The sequence below is a fragment of the Accipiter gentilis genome, chromosome 17, assembly GCF_929443795.1.
Source record: "Accipiter gentilis chromosome 17, bAccGen1.1, whole genome shotgun sequence".
Taxonomy (NCBI): domain Eukaryota; kingdom Metazoa; phylum Chordata; class Aves; order Accipitriformes; family Accipitridae; genus Astur; species Astur gentilis.
Genome location: NC_064896.1, coordinates 8,618,676 through 8,639,675, shown reverse-complemented (window position 1 = coordinate 8,639,675; position 21,000 = coordinate 8,618,676). Strand labels below are relative to the sequence as shown.

The following is a 21,000-nucleotide window of genomic DNA, read 5'->3' as shown; positions in this document are numbered from 1 at the left end:
CTTGAGAGAGGACGTGGTGAGGAAAAGTCCAGTCCAGACCTTGGAAGGAGATGGGAGGAGGACTAAGCTTGGAATGCTTCATGGAAATAGGCACAAACGTCTCCCTTTCAGCAGAGTCTTGTCACATTTCAGGAGACTCCGTGAGTTGTGCTGTGGACATACTTATGTCCACACAGGACTGCTGTGGCCACAGGGCTTCCCACTTATTTTGGTTGGCAACAGGTCATGCCACTTTCTATCTGCCTTAGTGTGTAGGCAGGGAAACTGTGGAAGAGATGTGTGCGTAGGTAAATTTGTCTGATGGTTTGGAAGTGGACGGATGTGCAGTTTCAGATTGCTAACGTGATCTAACGTTGGCACTTGGGAGGCTTGCATGACACGTACCTCATAATGAGCTCAGTGAGGCCAGGCAAGTAACCAGAGGCTCCCCTGAACATGCCTGACATAAAAATAGTAATTTGTGAACTGAAGGCAACCATGATGTCTGTGGAACTGCGAGAGCTACAGCACGCAGGCAGCGCCGGCAGTCAGAGAGACATGGCTCTTGTGGCCTCCATCTTCGCCAGTCCCGCCGCCATCCCAGGAGAAGCAGGTGTTACCGGACCCTTCGCGGGAAGGGCCGCGCACGCGCGGCTGTGGGTGGCTCGAGTGCCCCAGTGCGCGCGCGCCGCGGCCCGGAAGTGACGTCAGGAGGAGGTCTCGCCAGCCCGCCAGCGGCCTCCTTTGTGCGGGGCGGCGCGGCACGGCCGGGGCGATGCTGTCGGGGGGAAAGAAGGCCGCGGAGGCGGCGGCGGGTGGCGAGGGCGGGTCTGAGGCGCCGGTGCCTCCTCCCGCCGCGGCAGGGGCCCTGGGCTCCTCTGCCGAGAGCGGCGGGGCTGCGGAGCGCACTCCGCGCAAGAAGGAACCGTCGCGGGCCTCGCCCCCGGGCGGTCTGTCCGAGCCGCCGGCCGCCGGCGCCGCCCCTGCGCCCAGCGCCGAAACCACTGGCATCGCCGAGACCCCCGAGGGTCGCAGGACCAGCCGCCGCAAGCGGGCCAAAGTAGGTGGGGGAGGGCGGGGTGCTTGGGCTACGGGCCCGGCCCTGCCGGCCTGGAGCCGCGGCTGGAGCGGGGGGTGGAGGGAGGAATCTGGCGGGTGGTGCGTGCTCCGGCCTTTGGGCTGCCGGGCCCTGCCCCTCCGTGAGGCGGCTCGCGCCGCCCGGGACGGCTCCCGGGGAAGGGGCCGGTGGGGCGGGCGGCGGACCGGGAGTCCCCGAGACCGCTCCCTGCCCGGCGGGGGTGCCTGGGTTGAGCAGACTTCTCTGGCCCGGTCGGGCGTTACCGGGCGGCGCCGGTGCGTGGGGTGCGGGTGCTGCCCGTGGAGGGGAGTTCTCCTGCAGGATAAACGTGCAGACGTGCAAGAAACTAATGAGGGTTAAGGTCTCGTATTGTCATAGCTGACCTTCATAAGGTCTGGGGAGAACTTGTGCACTTCCATAAAGGAGAGCAGTCTGCAACAGTCCTCGGAACTTTGTAGGGCTTCCTGGTCAGATACTGAGCAGTAAAAAAAGAACCAAACACACCCTAGCATTGCATCTGTGTTTTTGTGGTCTTACGTTTTCGTGAGCACTTTACTGTTGTTAGCAGCTTGTCTTGGGGATTATGTGCATGGAGTGATGCTGGTATTGCAAGGTATAAAGGTGATGGCCATACTCAGTATACCGTTCTTCAGCTTCCCTCAGTTGGCATTGGACAGTTGAGCCAGTGCTGTGTTAGGGGTGAGATTTAGCAATGAAATCTAAAGGCTGTAAACAGCTTCCAATAACTTGGGCCTGTGGTATGTAATTCTCATATCTTATTCTGAACATCTGAGAACATTACCTTTTTTTTCTGAAACTTTTTCTCAGAAACCTTGTTGCAGAAGACTTTGAAGATCTTGGCTGTGCCCAGAGCTGGGTGTGTTTGATATGGAAGCTGAAATTACTTTCAGGAACTATGTCTGTTATACTGTAGCTGTAGCATTGAATGTCTTGCTCTTCAGAGCTCTTATGTGACAAGATAGCTAGCTGGGCTAGTCCTTTGCGTATAGGAACTGTTCGGTAGGTCAGTCTGGTGCATCTTTTAAACTGAAAGAGGGTAGATGTAGATTGGACATAAGGAAGACGTTTTTTACAATGAGGGTGGTGAGACACTGGAACAGGTTGCCCAGAGAAGTTGTGGATCCCCCATCATTGGAAGCGTTCAAGGTCAGGCTGGATGGGGCTTTGAGCAACCTGATCTAGTGAAAGATGTCTCTGCCCATGGGAGGGGGGTTGAACCAGATGATCTTCAAAGGTCACTTCTGATCCAAACCATTCTGTGATCTTCAGAGGCAGCATACCTGGCTTTTACTTGCTTTATAGTGGCCTGTTAACAAGTAGGAATTAGTGCACTATCTGTGGGTTGTATTTCGGTGATGTTTCTCTGCATTGGCAATACCTATTTGCTAAGGGCATTAATCTCTTTTAACACAGTATATCCCCATGATCGCTTCAGTCTAGCACAAAGTTGTCTTACTGCGAATGTTTGTGGTGTGAACTCAGTTGGGGAGGGTATCCAGGTTAAAAATAAACCTAGCGAAAAGCTTAGTTCTTTATAGGACTTGATTGTTCTCTGACAGTTGTGTGAGCTTAAGGGGGATGGAAGGCTTTAGAGCAAAACTAGTTTGTGTTAGTTTCAAATACCTGTCATACTGTTCTTGTGATGCTGTGGGATCGTTGTAACTTGCTTCAGAGTGGGAGATCACAAAAGGTCCTAGTGGTGCAACATTTGCTCAACAGCGTGAAAAACTGAATGTGCTGGACAGGATGGAACGAACGTAAATATTTGAAAGGTAGAAGATCATGGAGTGTGTTAGCGTGGTACTGAATTTAGGCTTTCCTATACACGGGCTTCCCAATGCTACTTTGAAATGTACCCATTATCGCCCTTTCTTAATGACTGAACTTCAACTGTGAAAGATTTGTTATTTTTTCTGATGAGAAATGCAGAGTTGCTTTTGTCATCTCATGGGAGAAGCTGACCTGTAGGATGTTGGAGGTACACTAGCTGCTTTTGCTTTATTTTTCCCAAGGCTGCATATTGTGAGAAGTCCTTTTTTTCCTTTCCAACAGGTAGGGAAATTCAATAGCAATATACAAAGCTTTCTTACTTTGGAAAAAAACCTTGGTTTATTAAACAGTATGAGATGTATCCTTTCTAGGTTATTTCTTGGGGTTTCTATGTTTCTTTTAGTCTTTTTAGCTGGTAATATTATTTATTTTTACTGGAGAACAGGAAAAAACATATATGGCAATAAAGTTGGATGGGGTTTTTTTTCAGTCTTTTGTTGAGCCACTAGTGTGACCATCCTGGGGAGGAGGCAGATGTGGTCCTCTGTATGAGGGCAAGATTTCCAGTAAACGGGAGACTATCTGTGCAAGATACATCTGTGTACAGGACATGAGTGGGATTTCCTCAGGAAATCTTGTGTACAGTTGTGGTCACCCATGCTTGACAGATAAGTTCAAGTTAGAACATATGGAATAGACAGGCAATTTGTGATCCTTGAATTTGACAGGGAGGTGAGGGAGGGGAAGACAACTAGAGAGGTTAAATGATGATATAACAAATACACATAAGCTGGGCTCAATATGAGTAGAAAGTTCCTACTACTGGGCAGTTGGGTGCTGAAGACTTTTTTTTTTTTTTTTAGTGGAGGTAAAAAACCACATGGAACTTGTTAAGCTATTGAAGATTTTATAACGTGGTAGCTATAATAAGACTCTGGACAAGGTAACTCGGGCCTTTTCTCTGAGCTGTAAGCAATTTTGTTGCTTGCAGTGTTTGTTTTAGTAGTGAGACTTAGCAGTATCTTCAGTGTGTTTATCCTCTGTTGTGCTTTTTACAGGTGGAGTATAGAGAGATGGATGAGAGTCTTGCAAACCTGTCAGAAGATGAGTATTACTCTGAAGAAGAGAGAAATGCTAAAGCTGAGAAAGAGAAAAAACTACCACCACCACCTCCACCAGCTCCTGCAGAAGAAGAGAATGAAAGTGAGCCAGAGGAGCCATCTGGTGAGTAAAGAGAGACCTTCTCTTCTGACACTACTTACCTGTTTTACTGCCAGAAATTAAGCAGGGTCAGGTGCAGCATCACAAATCCTGTGTCTGGTTTTGATTGGTTTTGAATGATTGTTTTGCAGTGTTTTCTTTGCTGGCCCTATATGTTGAAGGAGGGGAAAAATGCAGAAGAGCAGCCTGATAAAGATGGGTATATGCATGATGTAATTCCAAACTAAGCCAAACCTCATATACTAGATTCTTATGATCCTTATTGACATGTCTTCGGAAGCTTATTGACTAGAATAGCCTCTTTGGCACTTAGCTGCCACACCTGCTCATGTACCAACATTTACTTATTCTTCTGAAAGAAAAGATGTTAGATTTACTGGGGGGTTTGCTATACAGGAGAACAAATTTAATGTATAGTGATTCCTGTGGCTTTAAACTATGACTCTAACCTTAAGTTCTGGTTGGATACTGTTTGCTTAAACTTCAGTGCTTTTCTCATTACCTTTGACAGAGTTGTAAAGATTCACTTTATATTGGGAAGTTTCTTGGTCAGTCTTGTTCAGGAATCAGCTTTTGAAATTTATGGTATTAGCAGTACCCTATCCATTCTTTACCTCTGTTGTGTTTACAGCTACCACCATTAGTTAGGTCTCGTGTTGGTACATCAGTCTACTATCTACAAAATCATGCTTTTGCAAAGTTTAGCTGTCAGACAGATTTCATGAGATGATGTGTGTGCTAGTTGGTTTTAGACAATAGCTGAAATCTAGTAGTTGAACTTTTGCTGGTTCATCACTGATGTGAATAACTGTTAGTCTTCAGTTCTACTGCTCTTAGTTGGCTTCTTTTTGGCTGGCAGGTTTGAGAACATAGACAATAGGATTGAAGTCAGTTTGGGGATACTTGCCTTTGGATTCAGAAAATATATTAAAAGCCACAGTTGTGTTTTATCTCTTAGGATTTGTCCCTGTAATCTCTCCTCAGCTGCAGCTGTTGGCTCCTGGCTTGATACAGGAATACCATAGCTCATATGCTTGTCTAAAATATTTGCAATGATAAAAATCATCCCTGCCCATACTTGTAGTTGATCTGTCAAAAAATGGAATTTTAATAGGTGTAATTAAGAAAGTATCTTAAGTTTACTATTTAAGTTAGCTTAAACTTTGAGTTTAATCCTTGAGATCTAAAATTAATACACTTTTGATATTTCTTAGATGCCATTTTGTGGCTCTAAGAATGATTATTGAAATCAGTTTGAGACATAGTCAATGAAGTAGTGTTTTACCCCATGAATGAAGAAACATGGAAGATAGGCAGTGATAAACTCATGCTGTTCTATACACAACAGTCTGTTAAGCAGTTACTCTGCAAGCACTATATTTAGTTCTCTAGATACAGCTAAATTTAAAACAGGCTATATCTAGCTGCCTAGAAATAAGTAGATTTCACATCACCATATCCTTTCTCCATTCCTAGAAATCCTGTGATACGCATGAAGCAGTGATGTAGAAAGGTGACAGATTTTCAGTTGTCATTCTGTAGCTAGTCTTGCCGTATTTTTAAAGGCTTCTGAAATTATGTACATTGGTGGATCTCTATCTTTGTCTTTATTAATGCAGGCTTCAAGAGCATCAGGTCATCTATTCTGGCTGTTAAAGTGCACTGAAACTTCTAATTCAAACAACCCTTAGGAGGAAGAGGCATGGAGTCTCCTATATATAGAAACAATGTTTATAATTGAGGTTTTCTCCCTGGTGACTTCTTTGAAGCAAAAATATGTGTTCAATAAGAAATATTAAATAGTACAGCAATACTAGAGCAGGTTTGCATATTGAAAATTTAACAAAATACAAAAAGTTAGCTTGTGTATTACTGTTAATTTAGTCTCATTGCAGACCTTAATAATTTCCTCTGTATGTTTAAAGCCTGCAAAAACATAGGTAATGCAGTAGAGGTGTAAAGCTGTCATGTTATAGGTTATGACCTTTTGGGTTGAAAAACCTAATTGTGCAAACTTCAGAATGTAATAGTGACAGTAGCTGGTATTTCATTAGTCTGTCCTCACAGACAGTTTACAGTAGAAAGAGGTTATTAAGTATCACACTTTAGGTGACAGCAAAATGTGGGTCTTATTTGGGGTGGGCTCAGTTAATGTGTTCAGCTGTGGGGAATTCCAGATGTTTTGGCTATGCAGATTGTTATCATCTGGATTTGCAAGATTTACTGCATGTTACTGCAGAGCAGTATTAAAAGGCGTAACAGTATTTCATGATTAAGGTAATTTCCTTAAAGTGTCTCTCTCTTTTACTTGAGAAATATTGTCTGATAGCAAAAAGCTTCCAAACTCATTTTCAGTGTTCTATGACATTTGTGTTATTTGCCAATATCCCTTTTGAAATTAAGGAGCTTGCTGCTTTTGTTTTTCTCCTCTAAGGATCTTTTTTTGTTTGCCCTCACCAAATTGGATTTTCATTCTTATAGCTTTCTGAAGGTTTTCTTTACCAGCCCCTGTCTTTTTAGTTTTGTCAGTGTTCTTACTTTGTGGTAATCTTGTGTTCCTAGCGACTGTTTTCCAAGGAAGTGTGAGACTGAATATGATCCAGATTAATGTCAAGTAAATAGCCAAAACTTAGTGGTACTCTGTCTCTGTCTTTCATCCGACTTGTCTGTTTTCCTAATTAAATTCAGTACTCTTGTGCCACTATTATTTATTTTAAGACAGTGGATGATTGTATGAAGTGGACTCCTTTGTAGACCTTTCTGATTGCTGTTCAGCTCATGGTCTGTTATTCAGTTGCCTTGAGACTTTCAGCAGATTCTGCTCCTGCACATGTTGTGTTCAGCTGCAGTAATTTGTTGTTAACATGGGTCAGCAGTTTGCTTGCTGCTTTGTTCCTTTGCAGCTGGAACATGACTTTCTTATGGGGAAGGAGAGGCTATCTGCACTAGTAGACCTTTTTTCCACACTTCTGTACTCAGACTGGGTAGCTTTTAGAATTATGTCCGAGCAAGCAGTAATAGTGATACTTTTTTTGACCTAAAACTGAAAATGGTTTATCTGTTATTAACAGAAGAGGAAAATACTGATTTCTTTTTGTAAGTAAACCGAGAGCAATTTTGTCCCCTCTACTCATTGTCAGTGCTAATTCAGGGACAATGAATGCCACAGGCTGATGTCAGCATTTTTTCAATTTCTTAACTTAGGGAAGGCACAAGTGAAACTTTTCCTGCAAATTAAAGGCCTATGCTGGACTGTGAATATTGATGTTTGAGTTCTGTTAGTCTCTTCCAGAAGAGAAGCAGATCTTGCAATGTTCCCAGCAGAATAAAGTACTTACAGTGTAGGTGAAGTGAGGAATTTTCTCTTGCTATTGCAGATATATTAGTTCAGAGAATCCTGGCTTTGGGACTTCTGGGGCATGTCAATATACAATTATTTGTCATGGTCTCTCTTGTGAGTTTCTGAACTTCCCTGCTGGTAGACTGATTATATAAAAGTAGTTACTATTGCTCTTCTACTATAGCTGAGTGAAAATGTCTTTCTTGTTTCAGTTCCTATTTTATATGTCTGTAGATATGTATTGTTACAATATTCCAGATGTTACTCCAGGCTATCGGAAGTATGAAAATATTTGTTTCACTCTCTGTGTCTTGCTTTAGGGGTTAAATTTGTAGTTCAGGTGAAATTCTTTTAAGTTAGTGTATCCCCTAAGAGCCTCAAATTACATTCTGGCAAAACTGTTGACCCAATCCCAAACTCTGAAGAGTAATCTTAACAATTGTCTGTTCAGCCTCAGGTTAGACCTTACTCTTACATGTTTAGAGATGACACCTTGAGCACTTGTGCTCTAGGAAGTGACTGTTCCATTTGCTACCTTGACCTCAGCAGTTTGTTTCAGTGGGGGTTTGTTTGGGCTTTAGAAAACACCCAATTTGCTGACTGTTGAAGCATTTGGTTTGAAGGAATCTTGGTACAGGAGCAGCTAGCTGAACAGTGTTCAGCTGTCTCTGTAGTGTTCCACGACTTCCTGCTCTCTGAAGGTGACAAGACTTCAGGCAAACATCTGACTCTGGAAGAATATCACTTGCAAGCTAAACTTGGAGCTAGCATCTCCTGTGAAGATTAGCAGTGTGTGAGGTGACCTATATTGGCTTTGTTCCTGCAGACATCGCAGCTGTACTCATCTCTGTTGTAGAAATGCCCTGTGCCTGGTTGTGTTGTAGTTCTGTCAAGGCTGCTATTCAGGACTTAGATGCAGGCTAAGGTAATTTTGAGACTTCTTCAGATCTTTTAGATGAGTGCTTTGCCTTTCCTCATGTTTCCTGCCTTGGATACGTTGAAAGACCAATGTCTTTCAGTGCTGGGTGTTGATCACATTACTGATCAATGGTATTGACATGTACTTTGCTTCAAAGGTGGTCTTAGTCTGTTAGAACATTGTTGGTGTATCAAGAGCACTGAAGCCAAAATAAGTGGTCTGAGCCTTTCAAAAAAGTTCCATCATCAAGCTTCAGGGAAGGGTTTATGGCAAAAAAAAAAATAGGCTCTCTTGAAAGTGAGAGGCTTTTTAGAATGGTTCAAACTATCCCCTTGCATATGGGGACACTCGGGAGTACCAAGGACAAGATTATCAAATTCTTATGGTTTGAGATCCATAGAATCTGATGGTATCCGTCCACCGGATCTTGACAGTAAGAAATGTAATCTTATTATTCAAATCCTAGCCATTAATGAAGTTGATCATAAGTATTTAGCCACCAGGAATGCTACATATTGTGTACTACCTTATTTCTCATAAAGTCTGATGTAAAGTGTTCCAGTAGCATGGATGACACTAGAAGACTACAGAGTTTGGTACCCTGAACCTAGGTTCCAGAAGATGGGATTCTCAGAAAATGGGTTTAGTTAGTTGGTGAAATTTAATACCTAAAACGCCAACTGCCGGGCCTTTATGTCCAGTATGGTTTAACTTATGGAGTAAGGTCCCTGAGTTCTCCTCTTTCCTTCCACAGGGCAAGCAGGAGGACTTCAAGACGACAATTCTGGAGGGTATGGAGACGGCCAAGCATCAGGTGAGGGTGGCGTTTGATGCTTGCCACTTAGTAGCAAGAGCCGCCAAGTTAGGGATTGATGCTTGCAAGTGCGCATGGGTGTGGTTGTCTAGAACTTAGCAAGAGATACAGGAGTTTTTTACCCACCTGTTAAAAAAGTGAGGGTATTTTCAAATTTCAGTTGAGTTCTGTACCAACTATGGAAAAGGACGCTAACGTATGTTGAAATCCCTCAGGCCGATCTCTCATCCCTCCACTCCTCTCCATGTTCAGAGGAGTTCAAACGTGCAAAAAGTTATTTCTTACCTAGCCAGTTTCTACCACCTAGAATGACACAGAAAGCCCTGGGCTTCAGCACAGTAGACCTTTTTTCTAATTTGCTGAAGAAACAGTGTGGACTACCTTTTTGATCCTTTGTTTTTGTTTTTTCTTTTGAAAGGGTTTGTGCTTGAGCTGTGTACCAGTGGTTAGCCCAGGAGGTTTATCTGTTGAGGAGATTCATAGTCTGCTTCTCAGTGGACTGGATTGTGAATTGCATTTGCCATTTGACCTAAGTACTGATGCTAGCAGTATGCACTTACTGCTTAATTCACAGAATTGGTATCTTTAAGTACTTAGAATGCTACTGAAAATCTTCCTCCAACTCTGCCGCTTTCGCTCTCACTTGAGGATTGAGGACTAGGGTTTTAAGCAAAGGAGTTGAAGGCTCCAGAACCTATTCTATACCTCCAAGTTGCTCTTTTTGAAGCAAATATAACTTCAAGATATTAATCTGAGAGTGCATCCTTGCTGTTCTGAGTAAAGGAGCCAAGTTATGTTTTGGATCTTACCACTTGCACAGAATTTCTGACTGTTACAGATTGTAGGTTTAAGGGTACATTGCCTATTTCATTTTTAGGTAGGCATTGGCTGTTTGGAAATTCTGCATATTTTGCATTTTATATATATGCTGAGGGTATGGTTTAGCAATTGTCCAATTTAGCAGCCAATAACTTTCCTTCAGGATTTTTCATCTGCAGAAGTTTCAGTAAGTCTTTAAATGAGCAGCATCACTCAAGATTTCTTCTGTGGGGAAGAAGATAATGAAAACTTGAGCACATTAGTTGCTGATGCTGAATGTCAGGAAGTGGCAAGTGTGTGCGCGAATGTGTGTGAAGAGGGAATGAGAATCCAGTCTAGGCAGACCCATTCCTACAGTCATTAAAGAGTTGCCTGCCCTAAGGAAAGCATGCGTAGTTCTGAACTGCTACTCCCTTTAATGTGTTGCTTTCATGAAATGCAAGCAGTAAGGGTGTGGGATTGGGGGGGATTTAATCAGCCTGAAATTGATTTAACTTTGAGCTGTGTAGTTGCAGAAGTAAATTCAAGGACATTTAGTTCTTAAAAGATCTTCTGGTGGTTGGGCCAAATAAAACAGTATCTTCTCTAATAATAGCTAGATTTTTTTCTAAATTCTGGTGTCGAACCCTTTTGTGTTTTTGTTTTGTTTCATTTTGTTTTCCTAAACACCAGTGCTCATCTGGAGCTATTCTGACATTTTAGTTTTAAAGTTCAGGTATTGCCATAAAAGACATGTGGCTTTGAAAAAAAACAACAACAAAAAAAACCCACCTTGGAGTTCTTTCCAAGGCTGTTAGGAGCGCCAGTTTCTCTGGCTTCTCAGTTTGAAGAAATAAATTGCAAAGCTTTTCAAGAAACTGGTGAGTTGCTTTAAATCCACGTCTGAGAGTTTCCTGGTAGTTGATCACTGCATGACAGTCAACACTTTTTAGCAAATATCTGGAGAAGGCACACTCATTTAGCATAAGCCTGTAAGAGGGAGTCGGGTTCAGCATTTCAAATCTTTAACCAGCCATTCTCTGAAAATTGTGCTGCCGAGCTCTTTGCTAACACTTGATGATCTAGAACTTTAATTAAGATTTGTTAATGTTAGTACTGTATCAGAGAATTGGTAACTTTGGTTTGATTTATGTGCACAATTTTTATGGAGTTCATAGTTTAGCATATGCATTCACGTGTAGGTGTTTGCACAGTTGGTCCAGTGTTAGACTGAAGGACAACAAAAGGGCTGGGGGATGTTTATTACTGGAGAAGCTGATGTTCTAGCACAGCTACGGGTTTCTATTCTGTAGCTGAATATTAGTCTCAAGAAGCATTGTGGGTGTGTCAACTTTTCCTATTGTTAATTGCATTTTACTTTCTTGCAGTGCTCTGTAGCCTCTCTTACTAATTTCCTTGTGTTGTAAAATTCCTGTAAATATTATAGACAGTTTTCTTTACCTTGAGTCATCACACAGTTAGATCCTCTAATCTTTGCTTGTGAATGAATTATTTTAGCTTCACAACCATTTCCTTGCTTAAATTTTTTTCTTCACCTTTGGGGTGTAACAATGCGTTGAAGTTAAAGGTGTGTGTATGTTTGCACCAGAACTGAAAGAAGAGAATTCCACTCCCCAGTACAGTGACGTGTACTTCTGCACATGAACTTCAAACTTTCAGACAGTTGTCTTGGTTAGTGTAACGCACTGCAAGCTTATATTTTCTTTTATATTTATTACATTCTTTTGAGCAGTTCCAGTTTCAGCAAATGATCTTAATCTTACTGTGTTACTTGTGGGGTTTTTTTCCCCTTGGGATGTATTGGCTTATATCTTTCCAGATTGAATGTCCTCTCCTCTGTCAGTCCTGATCTTAAGTCACTTCCTAGGACATACAAGATTTACGTTGTTCTTGTTGTATTTCACATCTCAGTATTTCATTTTGCTTGCTGTGCCTGCAAGATTCACTTTCTGCATTCTGCTTGTGCTGTAGCACTTTATGCAGCTGTGTCTTGGTTTGTTACTTTATATATAGTATACATTCAAATGAGATTGAGGAATGTAGGGTACATAACTGTATTATTACTTCATTGCTGGTGTTTGAATGGATAGAAGTACAGGTGTCTTTATGAACGAAGTCTTTCCACAGAGAAAATGTCTCCTGTATATGCTCAACATTAGTCTCTTATGTGGAGCATCTAAAAGGAAAAGTCAGAAATCTGTAGTTGTTGATTGTAGACAGCACTTGGGGAAGGGACACAGGAAAAGCATAAGAAGGATTGCATTTCATTGCACTGCCTGTTGTGAATATATAAAATATGCAAAAAGAGAGGTTAAGATGCATTCCTCTAGCTTCAGGAGTTTAGTGCAAATGAAACCTTGAAAAGCAGGTGAGAGGGGACTGTAGGCATTGTGCTTGTATCTGATAGATCTTTTGCCATTGAATGGGTTCCAAAATGTTTTTCATATTCTGATAGAAACTGGAAACCACACAAATGAAGGACAGCATCTAAAGCAGTTATGTTTTATTGATATTATATTTTAGATATATGTTTATATATAATATTATATGTTATATTGATTTGTGCTCCTGTGCCTCTTATTTTTCAGGTTTTTATTTGGGTTTTTGTCTTGTTTTGGGGTTTTTCCCCCTGTAGTATAGTTTTTTCATTAACCCTAGATGATACCTGTAATTCAAAGAACTGTTGACTTGGGAACCTGCATGTCTTGCAGAAGTAAATAAAAGGACTAAATGAAAGCATGACATGATATTGGCCACCATATCACCTCATGGCTAGATGCATTGGCTAGGAAGGGTAGTGTAAAAATACTTATTTAGCAGTTCCTTTTGGAGTGCCTGTAGACAACTTGTCTTTTTATTGTAGGTGTGGAGGGTGCAGCTTTCCAGAGTAGACTTCCACATGACCGTATGACTTCTCAAGAAGCTGCCTGCTTCCCTGATATAATCAGTGGGCCACAGCAGACTCAGAAGGTGTTTCTGTACATCAGGAACCGCACAGTAAGTTTATTGTAAAAGTATTGATAAAAAAAGGGTAGGACATTTGTGTACCTTGCAAAGACTTTTTGGCAGTTACCATGTCTAACAGTTGGTCGATTTTTTTTTTGAGATGGTGGGGTTTCATTTCTGGCATCCTATCATGCTCTAAGTTGCTAAGGAAGGTGTTATCCATTTCTTGATTGAGGCAGTGCTGTGAGGCAGCATAAAGAATCTGCAGTATATTTACAATATCCAAATTACAGTCATAACAGCCATCAAAACTACATGATTCAGCTAATATTCTTTTTAAAAGTAAGCAAACAGAAAGCTGGTGCAAATGTTCTATTACTTAATCCCAGTTTAAAGAAGTTTCTGTAGAATACTTAAACATAATATTCAGTCAATACCTTGTTGCTTAGAATAAGGCAAACCTCTCAGCTTTTATTTTTTTACTTTGCTTAGCATTCAGTAGCTGTAATACTGAGACATCAAGCCAGTCATGTGGCTTATTCCCAGAATAGAATAGTTACCAGCTTTGATTTCATAAAAGAAATTGTAATGTTGAAGAAATGAAACTCTTGCTTCTGAACATTTGTAGCATTTCTGCCCAATTCATTAAACTTACATGCAACTTAAAATATAGAAAGAAGGGGCAATATTCAAGTAATTCATTGGGGACTTCATTCACTTGAGTTCAGGCAAGCATGCCTGAAGTTTAAACCTTAGTAAAACAGTAATATTGTGTTTTGCAGATGGTGCTTTTAAATTGTGACAATGCTTTTAAGTTCCTCAGCACACAAACAGGGTTCAGGGCTTTCTCCTGTACTTAGAAAAGAGTGTTTTAGAAAACTTAGGTCACACTAGAAAAATTAAGAGTAGGAAAGCAGGAAATATTTTGAAAATTGCTTTGTTACCATAGTTAAGAGAGAAAACACCTTATGCACCATTCAGTTTTTTTCACAGACTTAAATGATCAAGGGACATCAGTGTATTAACCATGGTAGCACCCAGTGCTTAATAACTTGAAGTTATTAAAAATTTATGCATGGTGGACATCTTCATGCTGAGAGCATGACTTTTGCTATTCCTGTGAAATCTCCCTCTAATTAACCTAAGTTGTAAGTTTTGGGAAGTCATGAGATGCATAAAAACAGACCAAGGTAAGCCAAAAAGTTGGAAAAACAGTTTGCTCAAAATGTATAGTGAGTAGTCCTTTTACAAACACATTAGAAGCAGAAAAGCCTTCCCCTGAAACTAATAAATGACTGAGATTTAAAGGAATGCTTGGAAGGGGTATTTGCAGGCCTGCACTAGAAAAGCTGCATTGCTGATCTTTGGTCCTTATTCGCTATGGAGGAACTTAGAGAAGTTCCTAAGCAGGAATCCCTCTCCAAGGAAGACTTGCAAAATCTCTTCCAGTCAAGATAGCAGAGGTTACAGAACAGCAGATGAAGCAAATGGTAACATAAGTAGAGCTCCGGAAGAGCTGTGAACTGCAGTGTGCATACTATTACTTGTAGCTGGCAAAGGGATTTGAAAATACTGAAGAAGGCATGAATGCCCAGCGTTCCCGGAGGTTAAAGGAGTTAGACTAGTAAGTCTGATATTTCCAATTTGCCTGGTAACAAATGGAATCAAGAATTGAATGAATGACCTGGTAAGTAAAAATGCATTTTGGAAGGCTCACAGTAGCTCTTATAAAGGGAAGTCACCCTTTACAGTCCATCCGAGTTCTTCGAAGGACTCATGAGAAAGTGAACAAAGGAGATCCACTTCATGTGATCTTCTACATGAATCCCCCCCCCACCCCAAAACAACAACAAAAAAACCCAACCAACCAATGGAAAAAAAAAACCCAAACAAACCACTCCACCCAAAGCAGTAAAAGCTCTTGCTAAATCACTGTTGGTTAAAGCAGATCATGAAAATTTACAAAGCAGAATGTAAGGATAAATAATCTGTTGTGGCAGTGCAGGGCAGGTGTGGTTTGAAGCCTTTAAAATCTTCTAAGGCCTGCACTGTTCTGTGTATTCATAGGGGGTCTACAAATCAGAATTTGTAAAGACATGCAAATTTGCTGCACATACTAAGTTATTTTAGGTAGTAAAATGAGGACTACAAAAACTACAAAAGATGAAGACTTATGCGTAACTGGGTGATAACATAGCAGATGAAATTAATTTTAAATAAAAGTAAACTAATGTGCATAATGGAAGTAATTGTATATATATACACATAAAGATTTATAAAAATATAGATTGTGGGCTTTGCACTCTTCCAACTGAGAATGGAATCTTAGCATTGTGGTACATAGTACTACAAAATGGGTAGTTCCACATTCAGAAGTTATCAGAAAGAACATTGTTAAAAATTACTTGGAAAACAAGTGGAAGAGAGTACTATGCTAAAGATGAAATTTGCCTCAAATGGCCTCCCAAATTATATGGAAATTCTTTCTTAATCTTTCCTATTCGTTATATTTGTATGATTTCCACTTTAATTTGGTATCTGTGAGGAGCTGTGAAGTTCAGTAGTGCAATTGTAGAGAAATACCTAAATAAGTGGCTAATTCTGGAATGTAAAATGATGTGGAGATACTATGTCTGACCTAGATCTAGGTACTGAGCAGTAAAATGTTATTTATTAACTATTGCCATCCATGCCATGAAGTAGGAGTTCTGTTGGGGAAACAGTGGTGATTCTGTTATTCTGTGCTTCTTTTTCTAGCATGAAGAGACATAATTAATATTTCACAGGCAGCTCCTCCTGCTTGGTTTTTGAACTGTAACTGCCCTCTACGTTTCTTTCTTGTACATGCGTGGCCTGTGTAGTCCATGGTAGTGTCTTGTATCAGTGAAGATGGATTAGATGATTAAAGGTCTGAGATAAATAAACTTCATAAGATGACAGATACTTCTGTAGCTTTTACAAAAATAACATGAAATTTGATGCTGAAAAGTCAGATGCTGGCTGATGTTGCATGCTCAATTAAAATATCACATGTATCATACTTGCCATGCAGGTGGAAGGAGGGCTGTACATAGAAGCATTCCGGTGCTTTAGTTTTGCAGCTTTTGTTCTTTCAGTGTATGTTTTCTTGTATGTGTGATTAGGAGATTGCTAACTTGATGCATTTCCACTTACTTGAAATGGTGTAGGAAGTTAAAATGGATTCTATGGCACTCTAAAGAACACTGGAAGGCAAAGCTCAGTGCAGCTTGGATAGCACTGCCAAAGTTTAACTCGTTAGAAGGTTTCATCTACTAACAGTACTTGGTAACAAACACGCACATGGTAAATAACTCTTTTGTATTGCTTAATATAATGTGTCTTTGTGTTTCTTTAAATACAGCTGCAGCTCTGGTTGGATAACCCAAAGATTCAGTTGACATTTGAGGCAACTATCCAACAATTAGAAGCACCTTATAATAGTAAGTCAAGTCTTACTGCCAAAACCATACTGTATGTATCATTGCTATTCTTTTTCAGTTTTGATTGTGGAAAAGCTGCTCAGAATCAAGAGAGGATTTCAGATGGGTCCTTTTGTTAGTGGAGCTCCATGAGCGTTCGTGTACAGAATGGGATATTGCAGTATGCTCATGTTTCAGGTTTGTTAGAGTTCATTTGTCTGGTAAAGAAATATATCCCTAGCAGAATTCAAAAAAGCTGGTAAAAAGATGAGTTGTTACAGAAGTTTCCTGTGAGTGAATTCACATGCAGCTTTTGAGGTTTGCTACAACTTCATGGTGGTTTGCAGCTGTGAGATTTTCTTAATCATAAGCTTTCTGGGAGGCAGTAAAAAATTGCATAAGACTTGAACAGACTAGTTGTGATGAAGGCAGTAAAAGAGCGAGGAGTTACTGCTTGCAAATGTAGGCCATTTCACCCTTCTCAAAAAAGATTCCAATAAACTGGAATAGGGTGGAGGGGAGCGATAAAGAAAAAGTAATTAAAGAAGAAAATAATGCTGAAATGAAAGCAGATACACTGTCAAGTATTGCAAAATAGTGAATTATTGTGTTTATAAAAACAAAAATTAGAACTCAGTGCTCCAGTAATGGCTTGGCTTAATACTGGCAAATCACGTTACAGTTCTGTGTGCAGTTCACCAGATTCCTGCAGTCAATTTCAGAAAAGGTGTTCTTCCACACTAGATAAATAGAAGCATTTAATGTCTTGTACAGCTGTTCAGGCAGTATTTAAAACTGCACTATAGCATGGAAAACAGCTTGTGGTTTCCAGAAAACTTTAACCTCAGCCTTCTTCAAGAAGATGGATTCTTCAGTAGGGCAGCTGGGGGTGCAGAAAGGGATGTGTTCAGTGTGACTTTGCTGGGTTGCTGCTGTGATACGTTTGCTTGTGAGTATGTTTTTAGTACATACGTGCTGCCGAATGTACAGAATAATTTTAAAACATTACAATTTTGTAGGTGATACGGTGCTCGTTCACAGAGTACACAGCTATCTGGAGCGGCATGGTCTAATCAACTTCGGTATCTACAAAAGAGTGAAGCCCCTTCCAAGTAAGAAACTTGAAAATTGTTTTTAATTAGAGTTTTGTTTTATTGTTCTGTGATTTATTAGGACAAATTTTGGAGTGTTTTTTTTAGGATTGCAGTGCTGAGAAAATAAAAAAAGGCTGGAGAGCTGTCTGGCTATAGATGTTCACGTTTTTTATTTTGGCATGGAGAAGCCATGTATTTAGGTAAATCACTGAGAGGGAAAATGTTTGCAAATCTTCTGTAGATAATTTGGTGAATGTCACTGTTTAATGAGTTATCTTTGTTCCTTCTTTGAATAACAAAAGACAGAAATGTAATACAGTACTTATCTGTTATATTCTTATATGATGCTTGAATTTTACAAGTGCTGAACTTGTCTGTCCTTTCTAGGTTTTATTCTTCTGGGGCAGAAAGATCAGTTTCTTGTTCAAACAATTATCCTTCAGAAGTATTTTTCCTCCTGTTTTCTTCCTTGTCACAGATGAGCTACTGGTGTATTTTTCTTGTACCTGTCTCGTTAAAAAAAATTGTAAAGTGTTTTTACTGTTACCATATTATGTACATAATTACTTCAATTTTCTTTTTGTGGCTATTTTGTTAAAGAGTTTGTTCTGTCAGAACCACTGATGAGAAGGAGACTGCTTTTTGGTTTTGATATCTCTTAAATGCAACTTTAACATGACTGCTTACAATGTAGTAATGCACATATAGAGCTTGTAACTTATTTTTCCTTTTCGTTAGCCAAGAAGACTGGAAAGGTGATCATTATTGGTTCTGGAGTCTCTGGGTTGGCAGCAGCTCGCCAGCTGCAGAGTTTTGGAATGGATGTCACAGTTCTGGAAGCCAGGGTATGAATTTCTGTGCTATTTTACTTCTGTACAGAAACTTAACCAGTAACCACATTCAGTACTAGCATAAGGCTAAGTATCCCAGCAGCATGCCCAAGATGGTTAAGTTTGTGTGTGGTTACAGGCAGCCAGGATGTATTGCTAAGTACTAAACCTGTCTCACTAGGAAATGAGTGTATCTTTTCTCACTGGGACTGTATAGTCAGATGCTAGTGTCATATGCTTACACCAGTAACAGGCTGGAATCTTCTTCCTTTCATGATTAGGAACTGATTTTTTTACTGGAAAGCAGAGCACAAGTCTGTATGTCAAGAACCTGCCCATTAAATAGAATCATTGTTTGGAATTGCCACACAACATCAGGCAGGATATTTTTCTTGGCACCTTTCAAGTCTACATTAATTCTTTCCTTGTTTATTACTTTGTGCTTAACAGAAGCTTTAAAGTTATATAGAGCTACATTTCGTGGTACGTGAGCTAGCTGATTGTTCTTCCAGTAATAAGGTATTCTTTTATATCCAGCCCTAAGTGGAATCTCCTTTTTTTTTTTTAAGTTAAAGTTTTTTTCATATAATCTAATCAATTGAGAACAGCTTGATGCTAATTTAAAATAAATAAATCCATTGACCAATTAAATTGGAATTTATCTTGTGCTTTACTTCCTGACTTAATTTTGTTTCTGTATTTACTTCTGACACTTTTTTAGCACAGATTAAAATAATCTGCTTAAGTTTTTTATTATAGTAATGTTTCAGGCTCTTCATTTTGCTAGCTACTGCTCTTGTTGCTAGGGTGCAAGAGCTGCTGGTTCTGTCCTTCACAGGTTCCATACCACTAGAGCAAAGGAGAGCACAACAACCTAATCGTTTAGGAGTCTCTTGCTCACCTAAATGTATTGTGGGTTTTTTTGATTGGTTGGTTTGGTTTTGGGCTTTTGGTGGGTTTTTTTTGGTTTGTGGGCTTTTTTCCCCAAGCTGAAAGTAAGTGATCTGTGCTGTAACCTGGGTTTTGTTCTATGCATCTTTGTTATAACCAATAGGTAGATCCAGCAAGAGGCTGTTTTAAAATAATGTACAATATTTTTTAGTCATTTTTCTCTACACTGCTGCATCTCTTCTTGAGTAGTCTGTATTTTTTTATTTTTTAAGGCTGTCTGGTGTTTTCTCACATTATGATTTCAGTGATTCAGGTGGTAGTTTCTTTGTGTCCACTCATTTTCTGTAACTTTTAGACTGTTAGTTTACATGCTTCTGAATTGCTGATTTAATTACTAAAAATAGAAGTTTACATTTTTATATGAATTGGTAGCTGTTTGGGATCGTTGCCCAATTGTAACTGATATTTCTGATGATACCATCCAGCTAGTTGATAATATGGAAAGGTGGCTTTTTTTCCTTATTAAGTTTGAAGCAGTAGTAAAATAAGTGTCATCCTTACGTCGGTAATGTGTCAAGAATCAAAAACTTTTTTCCTGCTTCTAAAATGGGCTGTTGATTTGTGGTTATCTTCTTGATTGATAGCTGGCTCTTCTATGGAGAATAGATAGGCGTAATTGGCTGATAGTTTTTCTAACCCTAAAATTTAGTTTTCTCAAGCACAGCTAAATAATTTCCTACATAGCTGTTGGATTTTGTAGTAGGAAGTGGGAGGAGGAAATCTAGTATGTAACTTAATCTATCCACGGACAATGAAGGACTGATTTTAGAATCACATTAGATCCTACTGTAGATACAGTTAAATCTGTCCAAATCAGGTTAGGCATCTTTTTCTGTTTCTTTCCTTTTTTTTTTTTTTTTTTTTTTTAAATGTAACTTAAACATGCTATTCCTTAACTTAGGCAAATTAATTGAGATCAAGTGTTCATTTGCAGAGGTTCTTGGAAAAGTGTACATTCTGTTTATTGAACCTTAGGATCAGAGAATACTTATACTATGTTCTGTAGAAGTTTCAGTGATTATGTTTAAGTAAGGTGTATTGCCCAATGTTACAGGAGGTTTAATACATTGTGCTTTTAAAAGGACCGAGTAGGAGGAAGAGTTGCTACCTTTCGCAAAGGGAACTATGTTGCTGATCTAGGAGCAATGGTGGTAACAGGACTTGGTGAGTTTTTCAGAATAAAAAGAAGCGGGGAGGAAAATTGTGGGGCAAGATGTTACAAATCTGAAACATTACGCTGTTTCCTTTCATGACCAAAATAATTGGGTATTTTTAACTATTAAAAAGTAGATGTTCTAGTTCAGCCTCTTTGGTAGTTAGTATTTTTCATTAATGAATCTTCAGAACAGATGGCAGCCTGCACTAAAAGCTGGGATTTTTGTTGGTGTCATAGTTCTCATTGGTCACTGAAGTCATACAGGTGCTTGTCACATTATCAAACTGTTGTAGATCCATTCTTTTGCTGTTTGCTTGTGCTTAGTGGAATTCTTTTGCTCTTTCCTTGGCATTCTGTCTTTTAGTGTGTCTATTCCTCTGCCCAGTTCCTTTTAAGGGTGGTATCTGCACTAGGTTCACTGCATGTGCTGAGCAAGTTTTTCTAAAGCTGCTTTACCCAGCTGCCTGTGGCCTCTGAGCTCAGGTCCTTGGACTGAATTTCTTGGTACTCTTTTAGTTGTTCCCTTGGATCTTCCAAAGTATAACCATGAAATTGAACATGGAGAAGTAGGAATTTAGTGAGGGGATTAGTTGAGTAGCTAAGAGCAAATAAATAGCAAAGC

General features: G+C 39.9%; 1 protein-coding gene across 8 annotated transcripts in view; it reads left to right on the top strand.

Moving 5' to 3' along the window:
* The first annotated feature begins 733 nt into the window (after positions 1–733).
* KDM1A (lysine demethylase 1A) overlaps positions 734–21,000 on the top strand; it is a 53,268-nt gene continuing 33,001 nt past the window's right edge. For 5 of the 8 annotated variants that reach the window (XR_007508573.1, XR_007508572.1, XM_049821141.1 and 2 more), the window contains exons 1-8: positions 734–1,039; positions 3,907–4,072; positions 9,083–9,142; positions 12,825–12,958; positions 16,290–16,368; positions 17,367–17,459; positions 18,180–18,286; positions 20,305–20,386. Coding sequence is in view for 6 of the 8 variants with exons in the window: in XM_049821141.1 (XP_049677098.1) it covers positions 755–1,039; positions 3,907–4,072; positions 9,083–9,142; positions 12,825–12,958; positions 16,290–16,368; positions 17,367–17,459; positions 18,180–18,286; positions 20,305–20,386 (1,006 nt within the window). In the remaining 2 variants the exon portion in view is untranslated. Of the gene's footprint in view, positions 1,040–3,715; positions 3,792–3,906; positions 4,073–9,082; positions 9,143–12,824; positions 12,959–16,289; positions 16,369–17,366; positions 17,460–18,179; positions 18,287–20,304; positions 20,387–21,000 lie in introns of those variants that run through there. The other 3 variants (XM_049821143.1, XM_049821140.1, XM_049821142.1) reach the window with 3 other exon arrangements.